This window comes from Triturus cristatus, chromosome 1_1 (assembly GCF_964204655.1).
Source record: "Triturus cristatus chromosome 1_1, aTriCri1.1, whole genome shotgun sequence".
NCBI lineage: Eukaryota > Metazoa > Chordata > Amphibia > Caudata > Salamandridae > Triturus > Triturus cristatus.
Window position 1 is genome coordinate 1,136,759,113 of NC_140579.1, and position 19,576 is coordinate 1,136,778,688.

Consider the following 19,576-nt stretch of genomic DNA (forward strand, 5'->3'; position numbering starts at 1 on the left):
GACTGCCATGTACTACATACAGAAGCAGGGAGGAACGCACTCTCCACAGTTGTCTCATCTGGCTCAGAGCATGTGGAAGTGGGCCATTCAGAGGAACATATTCCTCATGGCGGAACACCTCCCCGGCAAGGACAACCAGATGGCGGATCTGCTCAGCAGACACAGCCACCAGATGCACGAGTGGGAGCTACACCCGTCAGTACTCCACCCGTACTTCCAACAGTGGGGTCATCCAGAGATAGACCTATTCGCCACAAGCGAAAACGCAAAATGCCAAAGCTTTGCCGCCAGGTTCCCACATCCACAGTCGCAGGGCAATGCGATATGGATGAAATGGTCCGGCAGATTTGCGTACGCTTTTCCCCCAGCGCCGTTGATACCGCTGGTGGCACGCAAACTGCGACAACACTCACTGACACTCATCCTGGTTGCTCCAACATGGGCACGCCAGCCATGGTACACCACCTTTCTGGAACTTTCCGTGGTGCCGCATCAAAGGCTGCGGATCAAACCCGCGCATTTGACGCAGAACCATGGAGAAATTCAGCACCCAGATCCGCAACAGCTGAACATGGCGATCTGGCTCCTGAAGTCCTAGAGTTTGGCTACCTAAACCTGCCACCGGACTGTATGGAGATCATTAAGGAAGCTAGAAGACCCACTACCAGAGCTTGCTATGCAGCCAAATGGAAGAGGTTTGTCATTTATTGCAATAACAATGACATTAACCCGCTAGACGCATCCATTCAAAACATAATCTGTTACCTCTTGCACCTATACCGATGCAATCTGGCCTACACCTCAATACATATCCATTTAACCGCAATAGCAGCCTATCTCCAAAACAGGCAGCACCTCTCTTTATTCAGAGTGCCTGCCATCAAAGCCTTCTTGGAGGGACTTAAACGAGTAATTCCCCCAAGACACCCACCAGCACCAGTGTGGAACCTCAACTTGGTCCTCACCCGACTGATGGGTCCACCCTTCGAACCTCTCCACTCATGTGAGATTCAATTCCTCACCTGGAAAGTAGCTTTCCTAGTGGCAATCACTTCGTTGAGAAGAGTTAGTGAACTCCAGGCACTGACCATTCAAGAGCCATTCATACAGGTTCACGCTAACAGGGTCGTACTACGTACCAACCCCAAATTCATGCCTAAAGTTATATCGCAGTTCCACATGAATCAAACGATTGAACTGCCCGTTTTCTTTCAGAATCCACAAAATGTCGCTGAAAGAATGCTCCATACACTAGATGTTAAAAGAGCCCTCATGTACTATATAGACAGAACTAAAAACTTTAGGAAGACAAAACAACTTTTCTTTGCCTTTTCCCCACAACACAAAGGCAACGCCATCTCCAAAGCAGGTATAGCCAGATGGATCGTTAAATGTATTCAAATTTGCTATCAAAAGGCTAAACGCACATTAACGATTCCCCCACGAGCCCACTCAACACGTAAGTTAGGGGCCTCCATGGCTTTCCTGGGAAACATTCCTTTACATGATATATGTAGAGCAGCCACATGGTCCACTATACATACATTTACCAAACACTATTGTGTAGATGTACACTCAAAACAGCAGGCAGCTGTAGGACAGGCTGTTCTCAAAACTCTTTTTCAGACCGCTGCAGCTGGCACTGGTAGCCGCCGCTAATGGGAGGTACTGCTATGTATTCTATGCACAGATATGAATTCAGCAGCCCACATGCCTCGAACTGAATATGCTACTTACCAGTATGCATCTGTTCTTGGCATTTAGGGCTGCTGACATTCATATCGCCCACCCTCCACCCCGGCGCCTGTAGCAGCTGCAGCTCTCAGAATTACTGTATAGCATGGTCATCACTTTCTGTATCTACTCCATCACTGCCACAATGGCAAAAAACAATCTGAGGATGGAGAGGATGCCCATGCGCACTGTGGTTCAGGGGAGGAGTCACCTATCTCAGTATACTTCGAAGACTCTTCCAGGACAACAACGTGCAAACATCCGGACCCAACACTAGGCGGCGATCTATGCACAGATATGAATGTCAGCAGCCCTACATGCCAAGAACAGATGCATACTGGTAAGTAGCATATTCATGCTCCTACATGAACTATTGGGAGAAGGGACTCCTGTACATTGGGGCCATAGACCCCAAACCTGGTGCCACTAGGAGAGTGGTAGTGCCTCAGCAGTACAGAGAGGTTTTACTCTAATTGGCCCATGACGTCTAGTCAGCCACTTCTTCACCTTTGGGACATGTTTGGCCAGTAGGAGTTTTGTAACTCCAGTGTTACCTACCAAGCCCGTTGCAAAGCAGGTAGCTACCCAAAGCCCCCTTAATTCCACTTCCAGTGGTTTAGGTCCTTTTTTAAAGGGTCGGGGTTGACGTTGGCCCCCTGGACCCACCAACAGCATCAGGGAACAGATTCATGGTAGTGGATCATGCCACCAGGTACCCTTAAGTTATATCCCTTAGAACTGGCACTGCTTTCAGTTGTCAGAGCCCTCAAGTATTTTTACAAGAGTGGTTTTCCTTAAGGAAGTAGTATACAAGGTAGTTACTACTTGGCTGCAAACCTAAAGGCAATGTAGAATAAATGTAGGGTGACTTACAAGTTTACTACCCCATATCTTCCACAAACCAATGGTTTAGTTTAGAGGTTCATCAAAACTATGAAAGTATGATCATGGGGCTCCCTGAAAAACTCAGAAGGAGATGGGATATCATTTTGCCATGCCTGTTTTTAGCTTACAGAAAGGTACCTCAGAAGGGAGTAGGTTTTTCCCCCTTTGAACGCCTGTTTGGTCATCCTGTGAGGGGTCTGTAGGAAACTGGGCTTTTCTTGCAGTACCCTCCCCCCCACCCCCTCCCCCCCTTCCACTTTTTGCCAGGTAATTGATGCAACTTTGAAGTGTACTCGGTTCCTCCTAACCCCAAGTCCCTAGTACCAGTGTTCTTCCCCTTAAAACTGTTCAATTGTTCCCCCAACTGTCAAAACCTTTTGCACCCTCTAAGTCCCTAGGAAATGGTACCCCGGATACCAAGGGCCTGAGGTACTAAAGAGAGTCCCTAAGGGCAGCAGGACGTATTGGGCCACTCTAAGGGACCCCTCACCAAGCACATGCAAGACTGCTATTGCAGATTGTGGGTCTTGGTGCAGACAAAATTGAAAGCACAACATCTCCCATACCCCTGTGTCCCATGTCCCCTACCACTGCATGTAATATTTGTAAGTCACCCCTACATCAGGCGTAACATCCCTAATACAGGGTGCTGAATAGTACTTGTGAGGGCATAACTGCCGTAGCAGATCTGCCCCTGTGCTGATCAGTCCTATTACTGCCTGCACAAGTGACAAGGGAAGCCATTTTCAAACGTACCGGACAGTGGTGAAAATGAGTTCCCCAGCTACATGATGGCTTCACTGAAAATAAGGATGTTAGCTACCAAACATCTCGCCTTGATAAATCCACACTGATGGCAGTGTTGGGTTTATCAAAACATGCACTCAGAGGACATCTTAGAGGTGCACCCTGAAAACCTAACAGCCTCTGGTGTGTTTGCCAAGTAGATTCAGCCAGCCTGCCACCCAAGGCAAGTTTCTGACCTCCTAGGGTGAGAGCCTTTTGCTCTCAGGAGGCCAGGAACAAAAGCCTGTCTGGGAAGAGGGTGTTGACCCTCTCCCACAGGATGGCCTGATGATTAGCCTCCTTGGGCAGGCAAGCTTCAAAGGAGCTGCCGCCTTTGGAATGTAAATCTGGCTACCCTCACAGGAGAGGAAGCAGTGTCTTCCTCCCCCCCCCCTCCCCTTCAACCCCGCTGCACCTGGACAGGTGGGAAAATTAGCTAATCAGATAGGCGTGCCACCCACAATCTAGTACCAACCCTAAGGGAGGCTAACTGCGAGGTGGACGCGATTTTTCAGAGGTAACCATCTTTGTCATGGCATACCTAGGAATTCTGGGACAGGGTTATGCCCACTTTCCGCAGGTAGTGGTCATATAGGTGGCATAGTGACCCCAAGGGACAGTAGCCCTTTGGCTACTACCCTACACTTTCCTATTGCAACTAAATTCAGTATTGAGGAGTACCTGGCACCAGAGAAGGAGATCCAGATGACCTAAAAAGAAAGAGGACACCGAAGAGCCTCAAAAGCAGAGAAGACTGGAGAGAGCACCTGACATGGCCCGAGCCCTGCCGGCCTTTCTGCAGCCTTTGTCGAAAACTGCGCCAAAGTTATCTCGTACTGCAGCTGTGACTCCAGAAACACAATACTTGGGCCCTCCTGTGAACAGTGGACCAGTTCAGCAGAAACTCCAAAAATTAGACTCTGGGGCCTCCGGAACTGCCAAAATCCAACACCAGAAGCAGCTACTGCACCCATTTCCTCCGGCCCAAGTAAAACTGGCCCACTGCTGCCAACAAGGTTCCCCACCTCTCTAGAGCTCAAGTTTATCTTGATTCCCCCCCCCCCCCCCACCCCCACCCCCCCGACTCCACGGCGTCACCTGCAGCCTCTGCATGCAGGGCCTCCTCTACTGTGACTGATCTGGTACGGAAAACCCCGTTTCCTAAAGGCAAATCTGCACTTGTTACCCCTGGCCCTTGAAGAAGAGGACCAAAGGTGTCCCCGAGTATTGCATGGCCTGAGCCCACTTGCTGGTTCAGCCCAACTGACTTCCTAGCCAGAGCCTGCAGCCCCTTTTTACAAAGACTGATCCCCATTGAAATGCATTGGGCTCCTGACGCGGATTTGCACCCTGTCGCCCGTGCCACTGGTGGTGTACTGTTGTTGTTGCCTTGGACCTTGTCCACCACTCATCTTAACTCCTGTAGATTAGTCCTATAAGTGGATATAGTGTACCTGTTTGCAGAACTCAAATTGCAGTGTGTCCACTTTTTAAAGAGAAAATAATTTATATTCAAAAACTTAATTACCCGAACGATTTTTCTTTGATGCCTAAACCTATATAAAGATACTTGCTATTTTTATAAATTGGTGTGGATCTCCTTCTTGAGTCAAGTGTGTCATTTATTGATCATTGTGTGTATTTGCAGATGTCTTGCATTCCAGTGTGTTAAACCTAAGGCTGCTCGACCACACTACCTCGTAATAGAGCACTTTGGAATTACATAGCAAGCCCTGTCCACCAGTAAGGGAACCCCAGGACTCTTTACACAGTATATCAGATTCTTGAAATATCCCATAAAGAACCAGCTTCCTACAATCTCCCAGATTAATATAAAAAATGAGGGGAAGACCTAGTAAATGAGGGAAGGCAGATATCAACTGTAACAATCAAATGTGCATTAGACGGAGCGGAAACTGCTTCAAGAGGCATCAATACATCCATCATGCTCCATAGACGTGTGTGGCTATGCATATCTGGGTTCAAACCTGAGGTGCAGAAGCATATTCTTAGTGTACCATTTGATAGGAAAACCCCACTTTGGCATCAAAAGCCTCTACCCCAGAAAACAATAGATATCAGTGCCAGCAACAGCAATATCACCAGCAAGGGTGTGGAATCTGTTGTGGGGGGCTACAAAAACATGGGCCCAGGTAGAGGTACCCCCAACAAGGGTTGGGGGTACCTATACCTGGGTTACTGACTTCTTTCTGCAGTCCCCTCTTTGATACCCCCGTTTATTATTTGCATTTTTCTGACCACTATACAAAATGCAACTACATAATTTTCTGCTCTCTGCTCAAACCCAAGCAGACCTCAAGGTCCCCTGCTTATCTCTGCGCTCACTTGAGAGGGTAAAATGTGTCAGTTCCCCAAATTGCAAGCATGTCCCACATCTCATTACTGCAAGCAGAGATTTGCAAGGTGGCCAAAAATAGCCATGGTCAGATTATCAATTGGGAGAACGGCTGGCTTATTTAACGCGGCCAGCCTGGGAGAAACTGTGACTAACCTTTTGAACAGATGATTTCATGTCAAATAGTAATCGTGTTTGCAGAATCTATTTGCTGGGCTGCAAACCTGAAAGTTTCGAAGGCGGGTGTTGAGCAGCTAGCTGCAGGAGCACTGGCTTCAACCAGAGTTGAGGTAGCTCCATGTGAGAGGGCTGCCCCAATATAGAAAAAACAAACCACCACAAAAACTATAAAGGGGACACTGCGTAAAAACAAGGCAAACGAAGGGCATAGCTTGGGGAGGGAGTAATAGCCATTAAAGTGACAGTGCGGCATGGGGCACTTTATAAAAAAAAAAAAATACTTTAAGGTAAATACAGCAAGCTGCATATAAAGAAAGGCGCACGGTCTCCATGAAACTGAAAGCGCAGGGTAAAAAAAAAAACAAGCAGGAGGGAGGGGGAGGCAGCTATAGCCTATGGAGCTTCTGAATACCATGCAGTACTCTTCGCTGTAGCAGAATCTGCAACTTCTGAACACGCAGCGGTGACCTGCCCTTCCCAGGCCACGGGAGAGCCGCTGCTGGTACCGCACACGCATATTGCTATTGTGGATCCGATCTCCTGCGATGAAAACGCTGCGGCAAGCCGTGAAGTGGCGAGGGAGTGTGAGAAAGTGGCTCTGTATATACTGTTCCCTAATAGGTACAGGGTGTACAGAGTCCACAGTCCCCAAGGGTTTGACAGAGGCTAAAGTTAGATATAACCTTACTCTCTAAAGTGGTAGCTTGGTCAAGCAGTAAGGCAGTATCAGAGGACAGTGTAAAGCATTTGTTGTACACACTCAGTCAGCAAATGGTCTCACACACTCAATAACTGAACTCTAGGCCAATGGTTTATATATAAAAAATATATGCTTGTTTTATTTTAGAACCAACACTTGGCATTAAAATATACTTTCTCAGAATGAGATGCTTTATATAAATACTTTTGCAATATGCAATTGACTTTTGTAAACAGTTACAAGTGGTTGCAATAGGCAACACTATTTCAAACACAACAATGCATTGAGCTCAATGGAAATTTCAAGTTATTTGCAACAGATTACTTTTAGGATTACTTTTGGAATTCCAGGACTGGATCCTAGATTCAGTCCTGGGTCAGTACTTAGAATCAAGTGATGAAAGTCGACTTAATTACTGTGATGATTTTTAAACAATATTTAGCTATTTTAAAAGTTGACACTTAAAAAATATTTCAAAGAAAACAGTCAATGATTCCCTATGGAAGAAAATTCAAGTTGCAGGTACAGTATGTTCTCGTTACTTTTGTATTTCAGTGCTGGGTACCTAGACTCAGTACTGGGACCTTTATCCAAAACAGGTAAGTAATTACATTTTCAGATATTATACGATTTTTAAAGAATATTTAAAGATTGCAGAAATTGACACTTAGAAGAAATTTCACAGAAAAACAGTCAATGATTTCCTATGGGATAAAATTGGGTTACTGGTAAGTGCAGTTGTAAGTATTTTTCAGAGTCAGTGCTGGGCACCAAGATCCAGCACTGGGAGCTCACCTAAGAGCAAGTGAGTATTTTCGTTTTCGTTACTCGGCTGATTTTTGGTGAATATTTTAAGATTTGAAAAGTCCACACAAATTTCAGGAAAAAGCCAGTCAATGTTACCCTATGAAGAAAATAGAGTTAGCGGTTTAAGGGTAAGTACTCGACTGGCTGAGTAGAGGTTCTGGGCATAGACTCAGGGGTCCCCCAGGGTCAGGTAGGTACAGTTGGTTCACCCTCAGCGACTCTAGGGCGGCCAGGTGCAGAGAGAGTTAGGCCCAATGTTATCCTATGAGGGATAGGGGGGCCTTGGTTGGTGTCTGCTGACTAGCAAGCCACGCGGCTGTGGGAGCTGGGCTCCTGGTCACTTAGGGCAAGTGGGGAAGTAGGTAGGTGTAGAGGTTGCACTGCCAGGGCCACTCGGGCAGCTGGGTGCAGGGTGCTTTTGAGCCTTCGGGCGCTCAATTGATTTCAATGGGAAATCTCGGTTTAGAAAAAGACTGCAAGCTCGGGGACGAGGATTCTTCAGGTGCCACCACCACTTCGAGAGGTAAGTTGGAGGATAGGTAGGTACCCCGGGATTGGGCACAGGGGGCCGAGGGGCGCCGCGTGCAGGGGTGCCTTTTGGTGTCGGGAAATCTTACCCTCTGTTGATCGTGGTAGGGGGGGCACCTTGTTCTGAGGCTGCAGGCTTCTACAGGAGTGTCGAGGGAGGTCCTTGGGTGCTGGACTCGGGGTCACAGTCGCCGTGGGGTCGTCCTTGTGGTCTTTGTTCACTCCGGCACTGGCCAGGCTTGGCTGGTGCAGAGTGTGCTGTGTTCGCGGTTCCGGGCTGCTGCCAGGGATTAGAGGTAGGTTTTGAGTAGAGCCTCTACTCATGCGAGTCCCAGGGGCTTAGAGCCAAAAGGTAGCCAGGTCCTCCGGGGTTTGTGAGGTTGCTGGCTACAAGAGATGCCGGGTTGGAGCAGGAGCAGGTTCGAGGGTCGACAGGCCGGTAGCGCTGGGGCCAAAGCAGTTGGTGTCTTCCTCTTCTTAGCAGCTGCAGGGCAGGTCTTCTTTCTTCTTGCTCTTCTTTGTATTTCGGAATCTGGAATCTGGGGAAGGAAGGTTCAGGGTGGCCCTAAATACTAGATTTAGGGGCGTTACAGGTAGGTGAAGGGCAGGGACCAATGGGTCCCTGTCCTGGGGTGGGTACACCCCCTATCCTGCCTCTCTCCTGTGGGAGGGGGGCAGTAGCCTAGTCCTGGTAGGGTAGGGCTTCCCATCTTCAAGATGGAGAGAGCCCGGAGATGTGCTTCACCTCGCCTCCCCCACCTGAGGGGTGAGGTTGGCAGGCTGGCACATCCCCTGTCCTTATTTGGGGTTTCCGGCCAAGCTTCCCGCCAGAGTGGGGGGTTGCAGTGGCCTGGGGAAGCTCACAGAGGCGGCATGCCTTTGAAGCTTCCCCCTGCCCATCCTGGGGGAGGAGATTTAGCACCTCGCTCAGGATGTGCATTGTTGCAGGCCCAGGAGAGCAGGGGCTCTCCCACCCAGGGGTCCAGCAACATGTCTGCTGTGTGGCAGCCTAGGCAGCCTCAGAGCAGACGTGGATTGTAGGTTAGGTTTAAGGGGGCATCTCTAAGATGCCCTCTGGGGTGCTTGGTACATTACATCCCACACTGGCATCAGTGTGGGTTTAATGTGCTGAAAAGTTTGATACCAAACTTCTCAGTCTTCAGTTTTGCCATTATGGTGCTGTGGAGTTCGTGTTTGACAAGCTCTCAGCACCATGTACTCTTAAATGGCAGCACTGTACTTACAGTGCTCAGGAATGGACCTGGGTACTGGAGGGGCACAGGGCTCCTGCTCCTGTGCCCACACCATTGGCATAAGGCACCCAGCTAGAGGGGTGGCTGATGTAGGCCATGGCAGTGTAGGTGATGGGCATGGCACACAGGGATGTGTGCCATGTCGACTTTGTTTTGTCTTGCACCCAGACACCCAGCCTGCAAAGGCAGTGTGTGTGTGTGTAAGGGTACAGGGCCTCTAAGGGTGGCACAATGAGTGCTGCAGCCCTTAAAGGCCTTCCCTGGTCACAAGGCCCTGGGTACCTAGGGTACCATTTACCAGGGGCTGACATGTGGCCAGGGTTTGCCAATTTGGGTTTTGTGTGTTTTAGGGAAGGAACATAGGCCCTTGGCACCTGATTGGCAGGAGTCCAGGGCACACTCAGTCAAAGTACATTCAGCAATTCAGCAAAAGTGGGGGCATACCATGCACGAAAGATGGCACTTTCTCACAGGGAGCATATTTGAAAGACAAAGCGCAGCGTCCATTTCAGGGGCGCAATGGCATAAATCACGTGATCGAAAAGTATAAAGCAGGGCGGCCGGATCTGAAGTAGCATAGTGCTGGAGTGTCGCACTGTGCAAAAGTAAAGAAAGGCGCATGGTTGCTTAAAGAAAAAGGAAGTAAAGTGGACACCATTGCAGGAAAGCATGTTGTGACTCCAATAGGATAAACTCATTGACGAAAATAGTGCTGACAGTCTGTAAATGAAAACTAATAAGTAACTACACAAGTAAAAGGGCCAGTCCTCATGGGAGGTTACAAAAGCAGAAAAAGCGGTACTAAGGAGGGACTACTAAGGAGGGACTACTAAGCCTATTCACGAATCAAAAGCAACCATATGGAATGGACAGTAACAGGAGCCAATTGAAAAGATGGACGGAAAATGGGTGGAGCTTTAAGTCCATACTTGAATACAGCATGTCTCGAAGAGACAGCGCAAGCGCTGCCTAAGAGACACCTAAAAAGGACCGAAGAATTCCAACCCTGTCACTAGATCGCGGAATGATGCACAGCTTGCAAATCCAGACACTTCTTCAAGCTGCAAAACTATCACAGGTAAGTAACCTTTTTGTTATTGCTTATTGTTAATCATTGGTATTAGACTTGTGCTCTCAAGGAAACATTCCATGCATTTACTAAGGTTTTTGTGGTAGAAGTTGTGTGTGATCGTTAGTAGGGGGTTTGTGAGATCATGTGAATGGTTGATGTGGTGAACAGATAGGCTAGAGGAGATTAAGTATTGTTGATTTGAAGGAGATGTGATCGATGAAATGAGGTGGCCCCAGTTTGCAGTAATACAATAAGATAGAATAAGGCAGACAGTCCTCCAAATTAAAGTATGTTTTACTGAGAGAGGTGGCATGCACATGATATATGGTTAGTAGATGGTCATTTCATAGAAAGATACGAGAGGAAAACAATAGGTAGTTTTAAGCTGAGGGCAATTTTGTATTGCAGGCTTTTAGGAATATAGTGGGAGGAGGCATTTTGAGTTAGCATAAAATATGATGGAAAACTGCATAAAGGGGCAACGGCATTCACATGTGAGATATTGTATTGTAGCGATTGTATAGAGCTTACTACCCTTCTGTGGGGTGGTGAAACATTTAGCCGTGTGAATAGCAGACTTCACCATGTGGGTGTGTGGTTGAAAGAGTGTTTGTCTTTGCTTTGAGCGTGTGCGGTGAATGATTCCCAAGATGTCATTGTCATGGCGATTTGATTGATGAGGGAGTGAGATAGAAATGGATTTTTATAGTTTGTTATAGTGGCAGCACTAATTAGCTCTGCAGGTCCCTTTTTTGTGTTGGTGTTTTGCTTTCTGCTATCAATCTGAATTTCTGTGCTGGTTGTGGCAGGTAGTCTTTTAGTCTGTGATCTTCATGATCTTATGGATATGGGGGAGGTTTATAGATCTGAAGAATGAGTGGGTGGGATTCTGAGACCTGCCTGAATAGACTGCACCTCAATTCTTATTTATTGTTTTGCCATTATGAGATGTCAATTATGAAGATTTGTTTTAGGGGAGCTCAGCTTGGTGTTAAGCCTAGGTTTTTTGTGCCAAGTGCATGTGAACATTTTCTACTTGCTTGATGGGCTTTAAGAGTCCTCCGGGAACCAGCAGTGTGTGGCAGATCTCCCCAGTCTTCACCGACCTTTCTGGCTATTATTGAGTAGCTATTTAGATGGACTGCTATAACCTTTATCTGGCCCTCCACACCTTTCATACATTATTTATATTCCTGCTCAGTTGAAGATGTTGCAGTGAATTTGTAGATGGTATTATAATGGTGCCTCAGATTAAGACAGTAAGGACTGTCAGAGAGACTGGAATTACTGTTCTCCATCTTATGTTTAAACTAAGAGTGGGCTGATCCTGGTGCTGGAGTCCGATAAAGGAGTAACCATCCCTGGGTGACTGTCTTCTTCCTGTAGAACTGTAGGTGCATCTATCTGGTGGCGGGCTGTACCCAGGGTGATAGGCTCCTAGAACCCAATCGGCCAATCTTCTGTAATCAGGAGTGATAATCACTAAGGGCACATAGATAGGCACTGCCCAGGGGTAATAGTGCTCTAGAGCCCAGTACAAGTCATCCTCATCCTGCAGGTGTATGTAAGGGTTTGTAACTAGGTGTGCTATTTCCCTAGAGCCCAATAGCAGTGATGCCCTGTTGTGATGAGTAGCTGCTTACCTGGTGGTCTGCTGGGGTCTCGGGCCAGAAACTCTGCCTTTCTACCAAGAGCCTTGTCACCCTTTACCTGGATGCTATAAAGGGTTTGTTAAAGTAGGGGGAAAGCCCTAGATGTCCGATAACATGGCTTCAATGACCGTCCTAGGAGTCACAGTCTGGGTGCCCCAAAGCTAAGCCAAGCCCAGTTTTAACCCATTAAGCATGCTTATCAAGTGGATCCCATTGCTAGGAATCGCGCCTTAGCTTTGAAAGGAGGTGAAATTGATCATGAATGGAACCAAATGCTCAAACACATTTTAAGCAGAACACCATGAAAAAAAACAGCCTAGAGTGTATTTCAACCACAAAAGTGTAAGGCAGAAGCCTTAGTTGGCACTATGAAATAAAGCTTGTTTCTAGTCAGGCAGGCTGAGTTCATAAACCAGTCCTCCTCAGCACAGCAGTATAGGCTAGGCTCTAGTTTCATTCAGTTTTTCAGTGTGTCGTATTTCAAGGTGAAAAGTCACTTAGCTGTGGAACCAGTCTCATATCCATTAATGGACAAGAATGATTTACTGGATTTACCTAATTTAGCATTGAAAACAGTAGACGTTATTTATTGCTAAAGTTTATTAAATATAACTAATTTCAGTCTCATAGAGTGCAGACATTGTGCTGGAACATTTGCATAAACTTGCAATTTCATTGTATTTACCACACACCTAAGCAACAAATATTCAGCCTTCCCCTTGATGTGAGAGTTTTATGGACTATTTCCATTTCCTCCTCTTGAAGGTGAAGTTACTGGCCCTGCATTAAAGCGAAGTCTGGCTGAGAGGCTTGGTCGGACGATCAAATCTTCGGAGTTGAGTCTAAATGAAGCTCAGAAGAAAGGTATTAAAAAATTATTTTTCTTTTCATTGTTTCCATATATTGCACCCCCACAAGCCCACCTTCTTAGGACACTGAGGGGGCAAACATTTGTGATTGGAGGTTCATTACCCATGGCATGTTTCTAACCTACAAAATAATGTTTCAGGAATACTTGTTTGCTGGGTTTGAGATTGTAGAACCCCTTCTGTGAATGTAGTGATATTCTTTTAGCAGGACAATCTCTACATTTATAATTTCACAGACCAAGTTTCAAAAAATTCTGTACACATTTCTGTAAATGTTTAGACAGGCAATAACACTTAAGTGTAAGTCCTTTTTAGGAATACATGTTCATTTTTTTCTTTTTCAGACCATTTTCCGAGGTCTATAAAAGAACGTTTGGGATTCCCCAATGAGCAGAGCACCACAGCGACCGGTATGGCACCTTCAAATATGTAGCTTTGTTGTGAATGGGAAATGTCTGCCAGGATTCTGAAGCCATTGGAAAGGATGAATCGTCAACTGAGAACTTTGTGTCCCTTTGAGATGACCGACAGGTTCTAAAATGTTTACCAAGACCATTTCTAATAGACCACTGCAGAAGTGAAATTATAAAATCTGTGTGAGATTTTTAAAAATGAAAAAAATGCCTGTATTCAAAGCTTTACTACCAGGGAGTTTGTATTTGTGTAGCACTCTTGCAGAAAGTATAGTTGCAATTTTTAGACTTTCAAGTTGATTTACGTCCAGCATTGAAGATCTTGGCTGCCCATCAGTAGTAGTCTGTATGGTGTGATGTTGCTGAGGGGCTGAAGTTGTTGATGAAGGGCCTCACAATGAAAGGCAGAAACAGTGGGGTAGCGCTCAGCTCGGTGTGAAACATACATTTTTGTTTGTGCCAAGTGCAAGGCTGCTTGCTGCATTGAGGACTCTTCTCTAGTTATATCCCTTAGAAGTTTGGGTCCTTTGATTGGTTGGTCTGTAGATCAGTATTTTGCCGCAGAGAATTTCATTGCTTGGTACTCTAGCCCAATCCAGTTAATATTCAATTTATAATTGAATTTGTAGAGCGCTTGTTCCACCTTACCAAGTGCAGAAGGAAGACTACATTGGCTGCATTGGCAAAGTGTTGTGACTTTTTATTCTCCTACATGGGATTTTTGTAATGCTTTGAAGGTTAAAAAAGTTTCCATGTGTTCTGTGGAATTCTCAAAGGACAGTCCCTATGGGTCCAGTGGGACTCCAAAACACTTTATAGAAAACATTTTTAGGACACAAACATGTTTCAAAAAGAATCATCTACAGTGTTAAGCACACAGACAGGAACTGCTCAGGGAACAAGACGCCGTCCTTTCAAAGCTACCTGCTCAGCACCACCCTGTGCTCTGCCCTCAGCCTGCCAGTTCGATTTTCCTCTTCACCAGCAAGGATCCTTCAACCCAGTGCCTTTTTTTTTCAGATTCTGATTTTCAGAGCAGACTGCTCAGTTTCTTGTGCATCTCTGACACTATGGTCCTTTGTCATCCTTGTTGCTACTTGACCTCATTTTTTAGGTCATTGGGGGTTACTCACCTGCTGGTAATTATGAACTCTTAATATTGGGACACTGCCATCCAGTATCCGGTGCATGTGCAATCACCCTTAAAACATGTTGAAATTGGCTTCTAACCTTATTAGTATTGTGAGAAAGTGCCTCTTTTTGCATGGTTATCCTCCAATTTTTGCCTGGTTTTGATGTTGCTTCAATTGTATTGCACAGGGTCCCTGCCAACTAGGTCCCCTGTGCCAGTGTTTCTTCCCTAAAAACATATCCACAACTGGTACTTCTGCTTCCTGTAAGTCCCTAGTAACCCCTTTGACACCATTCACAACTCACGGTGACACAAGAGAAAAAAATGACACTGGAACTACAAGAGATAGGTCTCCGCACCATGGGAGAACTCTTCCCTGATACGGAATACATATCGCGGGGTGCTATGGCTCTAAGCGCGGTTCAAACGTCCTTGAAAATGTTCGCATATCTGCGTTTACGCATGGCAATCTCACGCTTTGTACCCCTCCTTCCCGAGTGAACCATCAACGCGCTGCAGATACTCCTGACCTCTGCCACACGCCAACGTCTAGTCACTAAACTATACATTGCGTCACAACGTGAACAGTTGCGTGCTGCGAACAAACCCCTAGCTAGATGGGAGGCAACACTGGGCTTCGCCATTCCACAAGAAGACTGGGATTTTGGGTGTACCCAACTACAACTGCTCATGTCTAACTGCAACCTGAAAATCATACATTTCAAGTCCATACACCAGGTATACTACACTCCCAAGCAACTACATACAAATGGACTTTGGGTTGATGACCACTGTCACAGATGTCAGGCCCCCAGTGCCGATTTCCTACATATGGCGTGGGCGTGTTCCAAACTTCAGTCCTACTGGCAAGACGTCACTGACACTCCCACATATGCTGGGCGAATGTATCCCGAATGCACCTTTGGTATGTCTTCTGGGCATCTACAAGATTAAACTGGCACGTAGACGTAAGCTACTGGCGGTAGCACTATTACTGGCTAAAAGAAGAATAGCATTGAAATGGGGTAGTAAACTGACTCCGAAACACACAGATTGGATCAAGGACATGTCATACTGTAAAACTCAGCTAGATACTTATGCAGAAGACTTACCTCAATCCTCTAGACCACAAGAATTCTGGGACCCACTAGTGCAATATCTCCTATCTACGGACACAGAGGACTGATTGTAGTCAATGTTCGGCTAACAGGGAAGATGAGCTGCAGAGAGGGCAGGACTCATCCCACTCCATTGGCGGGTGGGAGGTGGCACCTAAATGCATGTATATTTTACCAGCTACCAGACCTATAGTCGCTACGCACTGCTTCCCTGTGTATTTAATGTAAATGTAACAGTTACAGCAGAAAATGGCCGCTGAATAGGAGTCTCCCGAAGGAGCTCCCGGTTTGGGGATTACCTATCAGGTAGTTATACCTGTTTAAACCGTCCTACCGGCCTTCCATCCCGACCGGCCTTCCATCCCGACCGCCACTGGTCTAGACTACACTCCCCAGGAAACAGTTTTTGAATCCCAACTTACTGGTTGGATTGACCGCCGAAGCCGCCCTGGTCCGTCCCGTACTCCCTGGACTCCAGCAGATCCCGAGACTAGTCTGTTTTTATGTGCAGAATTTCCTAGCAGCGAGTCCTTGGTTTTCTTTTTTTCCGATGCTGTTGGCGTCTCCGTTCTTCCGTGCTGCCTGCTTCCAGTGACCTGTGATCTCCTGGTACTGGCGGGTGATCTCCCAAGACAGGCGCCATTCTCGGAGTCCCTACCGCGGCCCGAATGATCAGACGACGCTTGGTCTGATGACGATCTCCGCCCATGGGGATCGGACTAGAGTCAGGAGCTGCTCCCGATTGTTGGGTCCATCTCCCCCACCTCTGATGGACCAACATTACACCTGAAGTCTACGCGGGGATCGGGGGTATCGGCTCTGACGCCATTTTCTTATCTCCAACGCTGCTGCTCCTCCGAGCTTCCCGGTGCCCAGCATTGCTCACCGCTTTCGTTGGAGTCCCGCCCTTCCGCCTCCGTGACGATTTCGAAATATTTTCACCGCCTTTATGCTGGATTGCTGCATATGGACGCGCAGGATACAATGGCTGCCTACATTCTTGCCGACGATGATTGAGGGATCTCTTCACTACACGATTCAAACGTGGTACTGTATCAGGAGGAGATTTTGCAGGTGATTCGAAAAGGCATACATTTAAGCCTTGTACTCTTAGCTTTTTTTAACTGTGGCATGCTGCCTGACTCTAAAATGGCGTCAATTTGAAGACATTAGGTTAGCCGCACATTGCCTGACTTTAAAAATGGCGGCGATTCAAAGACATTGTGAGTACTTTACCCCTCTAGTTAGTTTTGAGAGTGGAATTTGAGGAAGGTAATTAATTGTTGTCCTTGTAATATATTGTCGAGCCCACATGGGATGCTAAAGCCCTAAATACTGACTGACAGACCTGTTATTTGATTTGGTCGGGCGCCTTTCTGGACATTGCCTATATATAATCAATGGTCCTGCTGTTATACCGCCATCTCATGAGGATCTTTTCTCCACACTACTGATGTTACTACTTTGCTGTTTCCGTTCTCAAGCCTTCAATGACTCAAGAAGCCGTTGGACCCTACTGCATGTCCTGAAAACGGCGTTCACAGGGGTCTGTTTCTCTCTAAGTTCGCAGTTCTTGTCTAGATCATAGAACATAAACCCTTCTGCTCCCCGATTATTCCCTCATAGAGGGGCCTCCCAATGTCTTATGTAACGGCCAATGCCAGCTTTTAGAGATGAGTTAATTTACGAGATCCCTCAACGGCATTAACCTAGTGGGCCTTGGGTACTAGCTTTGCACAGCAAGATCTCATTGCCTCCCATCGTACTGCCTTTCCGCCCCCTCACCGTTCAGTTGAAAGAACCAGGATCATTGTCTTTTTCTCCCCCTCCGTATTCTCTTTTCTGCGATCCCACCATCTCTTGGATTCTACTTCACAATTTAGATAAGTCCCGATCCCCATGGTTCCAATGCCTTCATCATCAATTATCCAACTGACCTCTCTAAAAATGCGGCAAAAAAATACAAACACCGCATACTCAGAGCTAGTCCAGAAATCCTATTCACAGACCCCTACTTCTGCACAAACAAAGGTACCCTGGTGAATGACCTCATCTTCTATACCAGAAAACGGGCATGCTGGCGATCAGTGCTCTACTCCTTGCTCTGAATAACAGGATCTAAGACAACCCCACATGGCCTCAAACTAACATCTCCCTCATCCTCCCTCAAAGCCTCCACCATCACCCTCTACAACAATGGTATCATCCTAATCCAAGCTTCTAATATCAATCTAGCAAAGATGGCCAATTTTTACCCCACTCTTAAAAATGCTGTGTATGGCAACTCCTCTGACTCCTACTCAACCTCTACTTCTCCGCTGGGCTTAACTAGTACTCCCCCCTTAACAGTTGCGATTACCCCACTCTCCCCTAAGCCATCTTCTCTTAGATGATCCTAGCACCGCCTTGTTCCCGGTGGAATTATTTCAATCCATTAGAGCTCCCTTTCTGGTGGCTGACGGATCTATGGGCTCAATCTCATCACCGTCTGTCAGCCAGTCTCAGGGTCTCTCTCAAGCTGAGAGGTTCCCTCAAGACGTAGAGTTTCCTCGATTTACTTGACGAGGCCCTTTCCCCCACCCCTATAACGCTGCCACAGACTATGCCAAATTCTGGACAACAAGCCCCCTCACAGGCCTCAACTGACTTACACAGATACTCCCCATCACCGATTGTTTCTCCCTCACACCCTCCACCCCTAGACCAACACTCAGACCTGGCTGCACGCCTTGACGAGATTTCTAGTCAGTTGCTCCTAATCACTTCTGAGCTACACGACCTGAAATCCCTCTCAAATGATTTTTTTCCCAGTGATCAATTCTCTCTTCACCTCTTTGAATTGGCCCAGATTATCCACCAGGGATTGCGACCACATGGATCAGCCGCTAGCCCCGCCTTTTTGAAATCCTTTCCCATACCCAATGCCTCCGCCAGCCCCAGAGGATCTGGGACACTGCTGGTGTCCACTGATCGACTGGAAAGTCACAATTCTAATTCTTCTTGTTCCAAATCTAACATGGTCCAGCCGAGACAAATACATTCCATCCGTCCCAACCCAAACCGAGAACCTCCTCGCAATCCTAGAGGCAGCAACTCCAACAACCTCACCCCTGTGAACATCTCCCAGTCTCCTCCTCCCCCCCCCCCTTTATCCACTACGACTTAAATGTGTGCTACTTAATTGTAGATCAGCAAGTAAACACGCCTCCCTCCGATATCTTCGATCTCATCCAACACAATGAGTTAGACATTATCATCCTCACTGAAACTTGGTTAAATCCGGCTTCCACCCCTATCTTAGACCTCCTAGTACCCCCCACTCATAACATAATTAGGCTAGACAGAGTTCTGAAGCTGGGCAGTGGCCTAGCCTGTATCCACAGGAACTCACTCTTGATTTCTCTCTTGGAGTCCTCTGCGCCTTCCTCCAGTGAATACCTGTGTCTCAGTATCTCTAGTAGGAACAAACCGGTTTGCAAACTTCATACCTTTTACCACCCTCCGGGGATCTTCTCCCCCCCCCCTCCGGGGACCTTCTCCCCTTCATCGAGCATCTAATGGAAATCATCACTAGTAATGTCGACTCAGCGGTGGCTCAAATCTTCCTTGGTGATTTCAACCTTCATTGGTCTAATCTCAATGACTCCGCTGTATCCTGCTTGAAATCATTCTTAATCGATCAAGATCGGACTCAGCACTACGACCAACCAACTCACATTAAAGGAGAAACTCTAGACCTCATCATCTCTAAAGAGCAGACCATCGCCCTAGATTCCATTACCCCCTGTGACTGGTCCGACCATCATAGCATCATCTTTAACATTAACAGGGAGGTATTGATGAGGAAGGCTAAACCTTTGAAATTGAAGATATGGAAAAGGGACCTCAGAGCAATTAATTCTGATGATCTAGCTGCCCAATGTAAGTCTGCCCTCTCCGCCCAAGCTGATTTGGTCGCGGTGCAATCACTCACTGACGCCTACAATTCGACAATCTCCAACATCATGGATGACATTGCTCCACTCAAACACAAAAATGCCTCAACTAAAATATCCAAACCGTGGTATAATGACAACTTAAACACTGAGTGA

The 19,576-nt window shown here is 46.8% G+C and overlaps 1 protein-coding gene across 9 annotated transcripts in view; it reads left to right on the forward strand.

Annotated features, from left to right (window-relative positions):
- Window positions 1–19,576, forward strand: part of LOC146871736 (zinc finger CCCH domain-containing protein 11A-like) — an 858,888-nt gene that overhangs the window by 521,164 nt on the left and 318,148 nt on the right. For all 9 annotated transcript variants that reach the window (XM_085651275.1, XM_085651281.1, XM_085651282.1 and 6 more), the window contains 2 exons: window positions 12,719–12,817; window positions 13,167–13,232. In XM_085651275.1, the coding sequence (XP_085507401.1) occupies window positions 12,719–12,817; window positions 13,167–13,232 (165 nt within the window). The remainder of the gene's footprint in view (window positions 1–12,718; window positions 12,818–13,166; window positions 13,233–19,576) is intronic.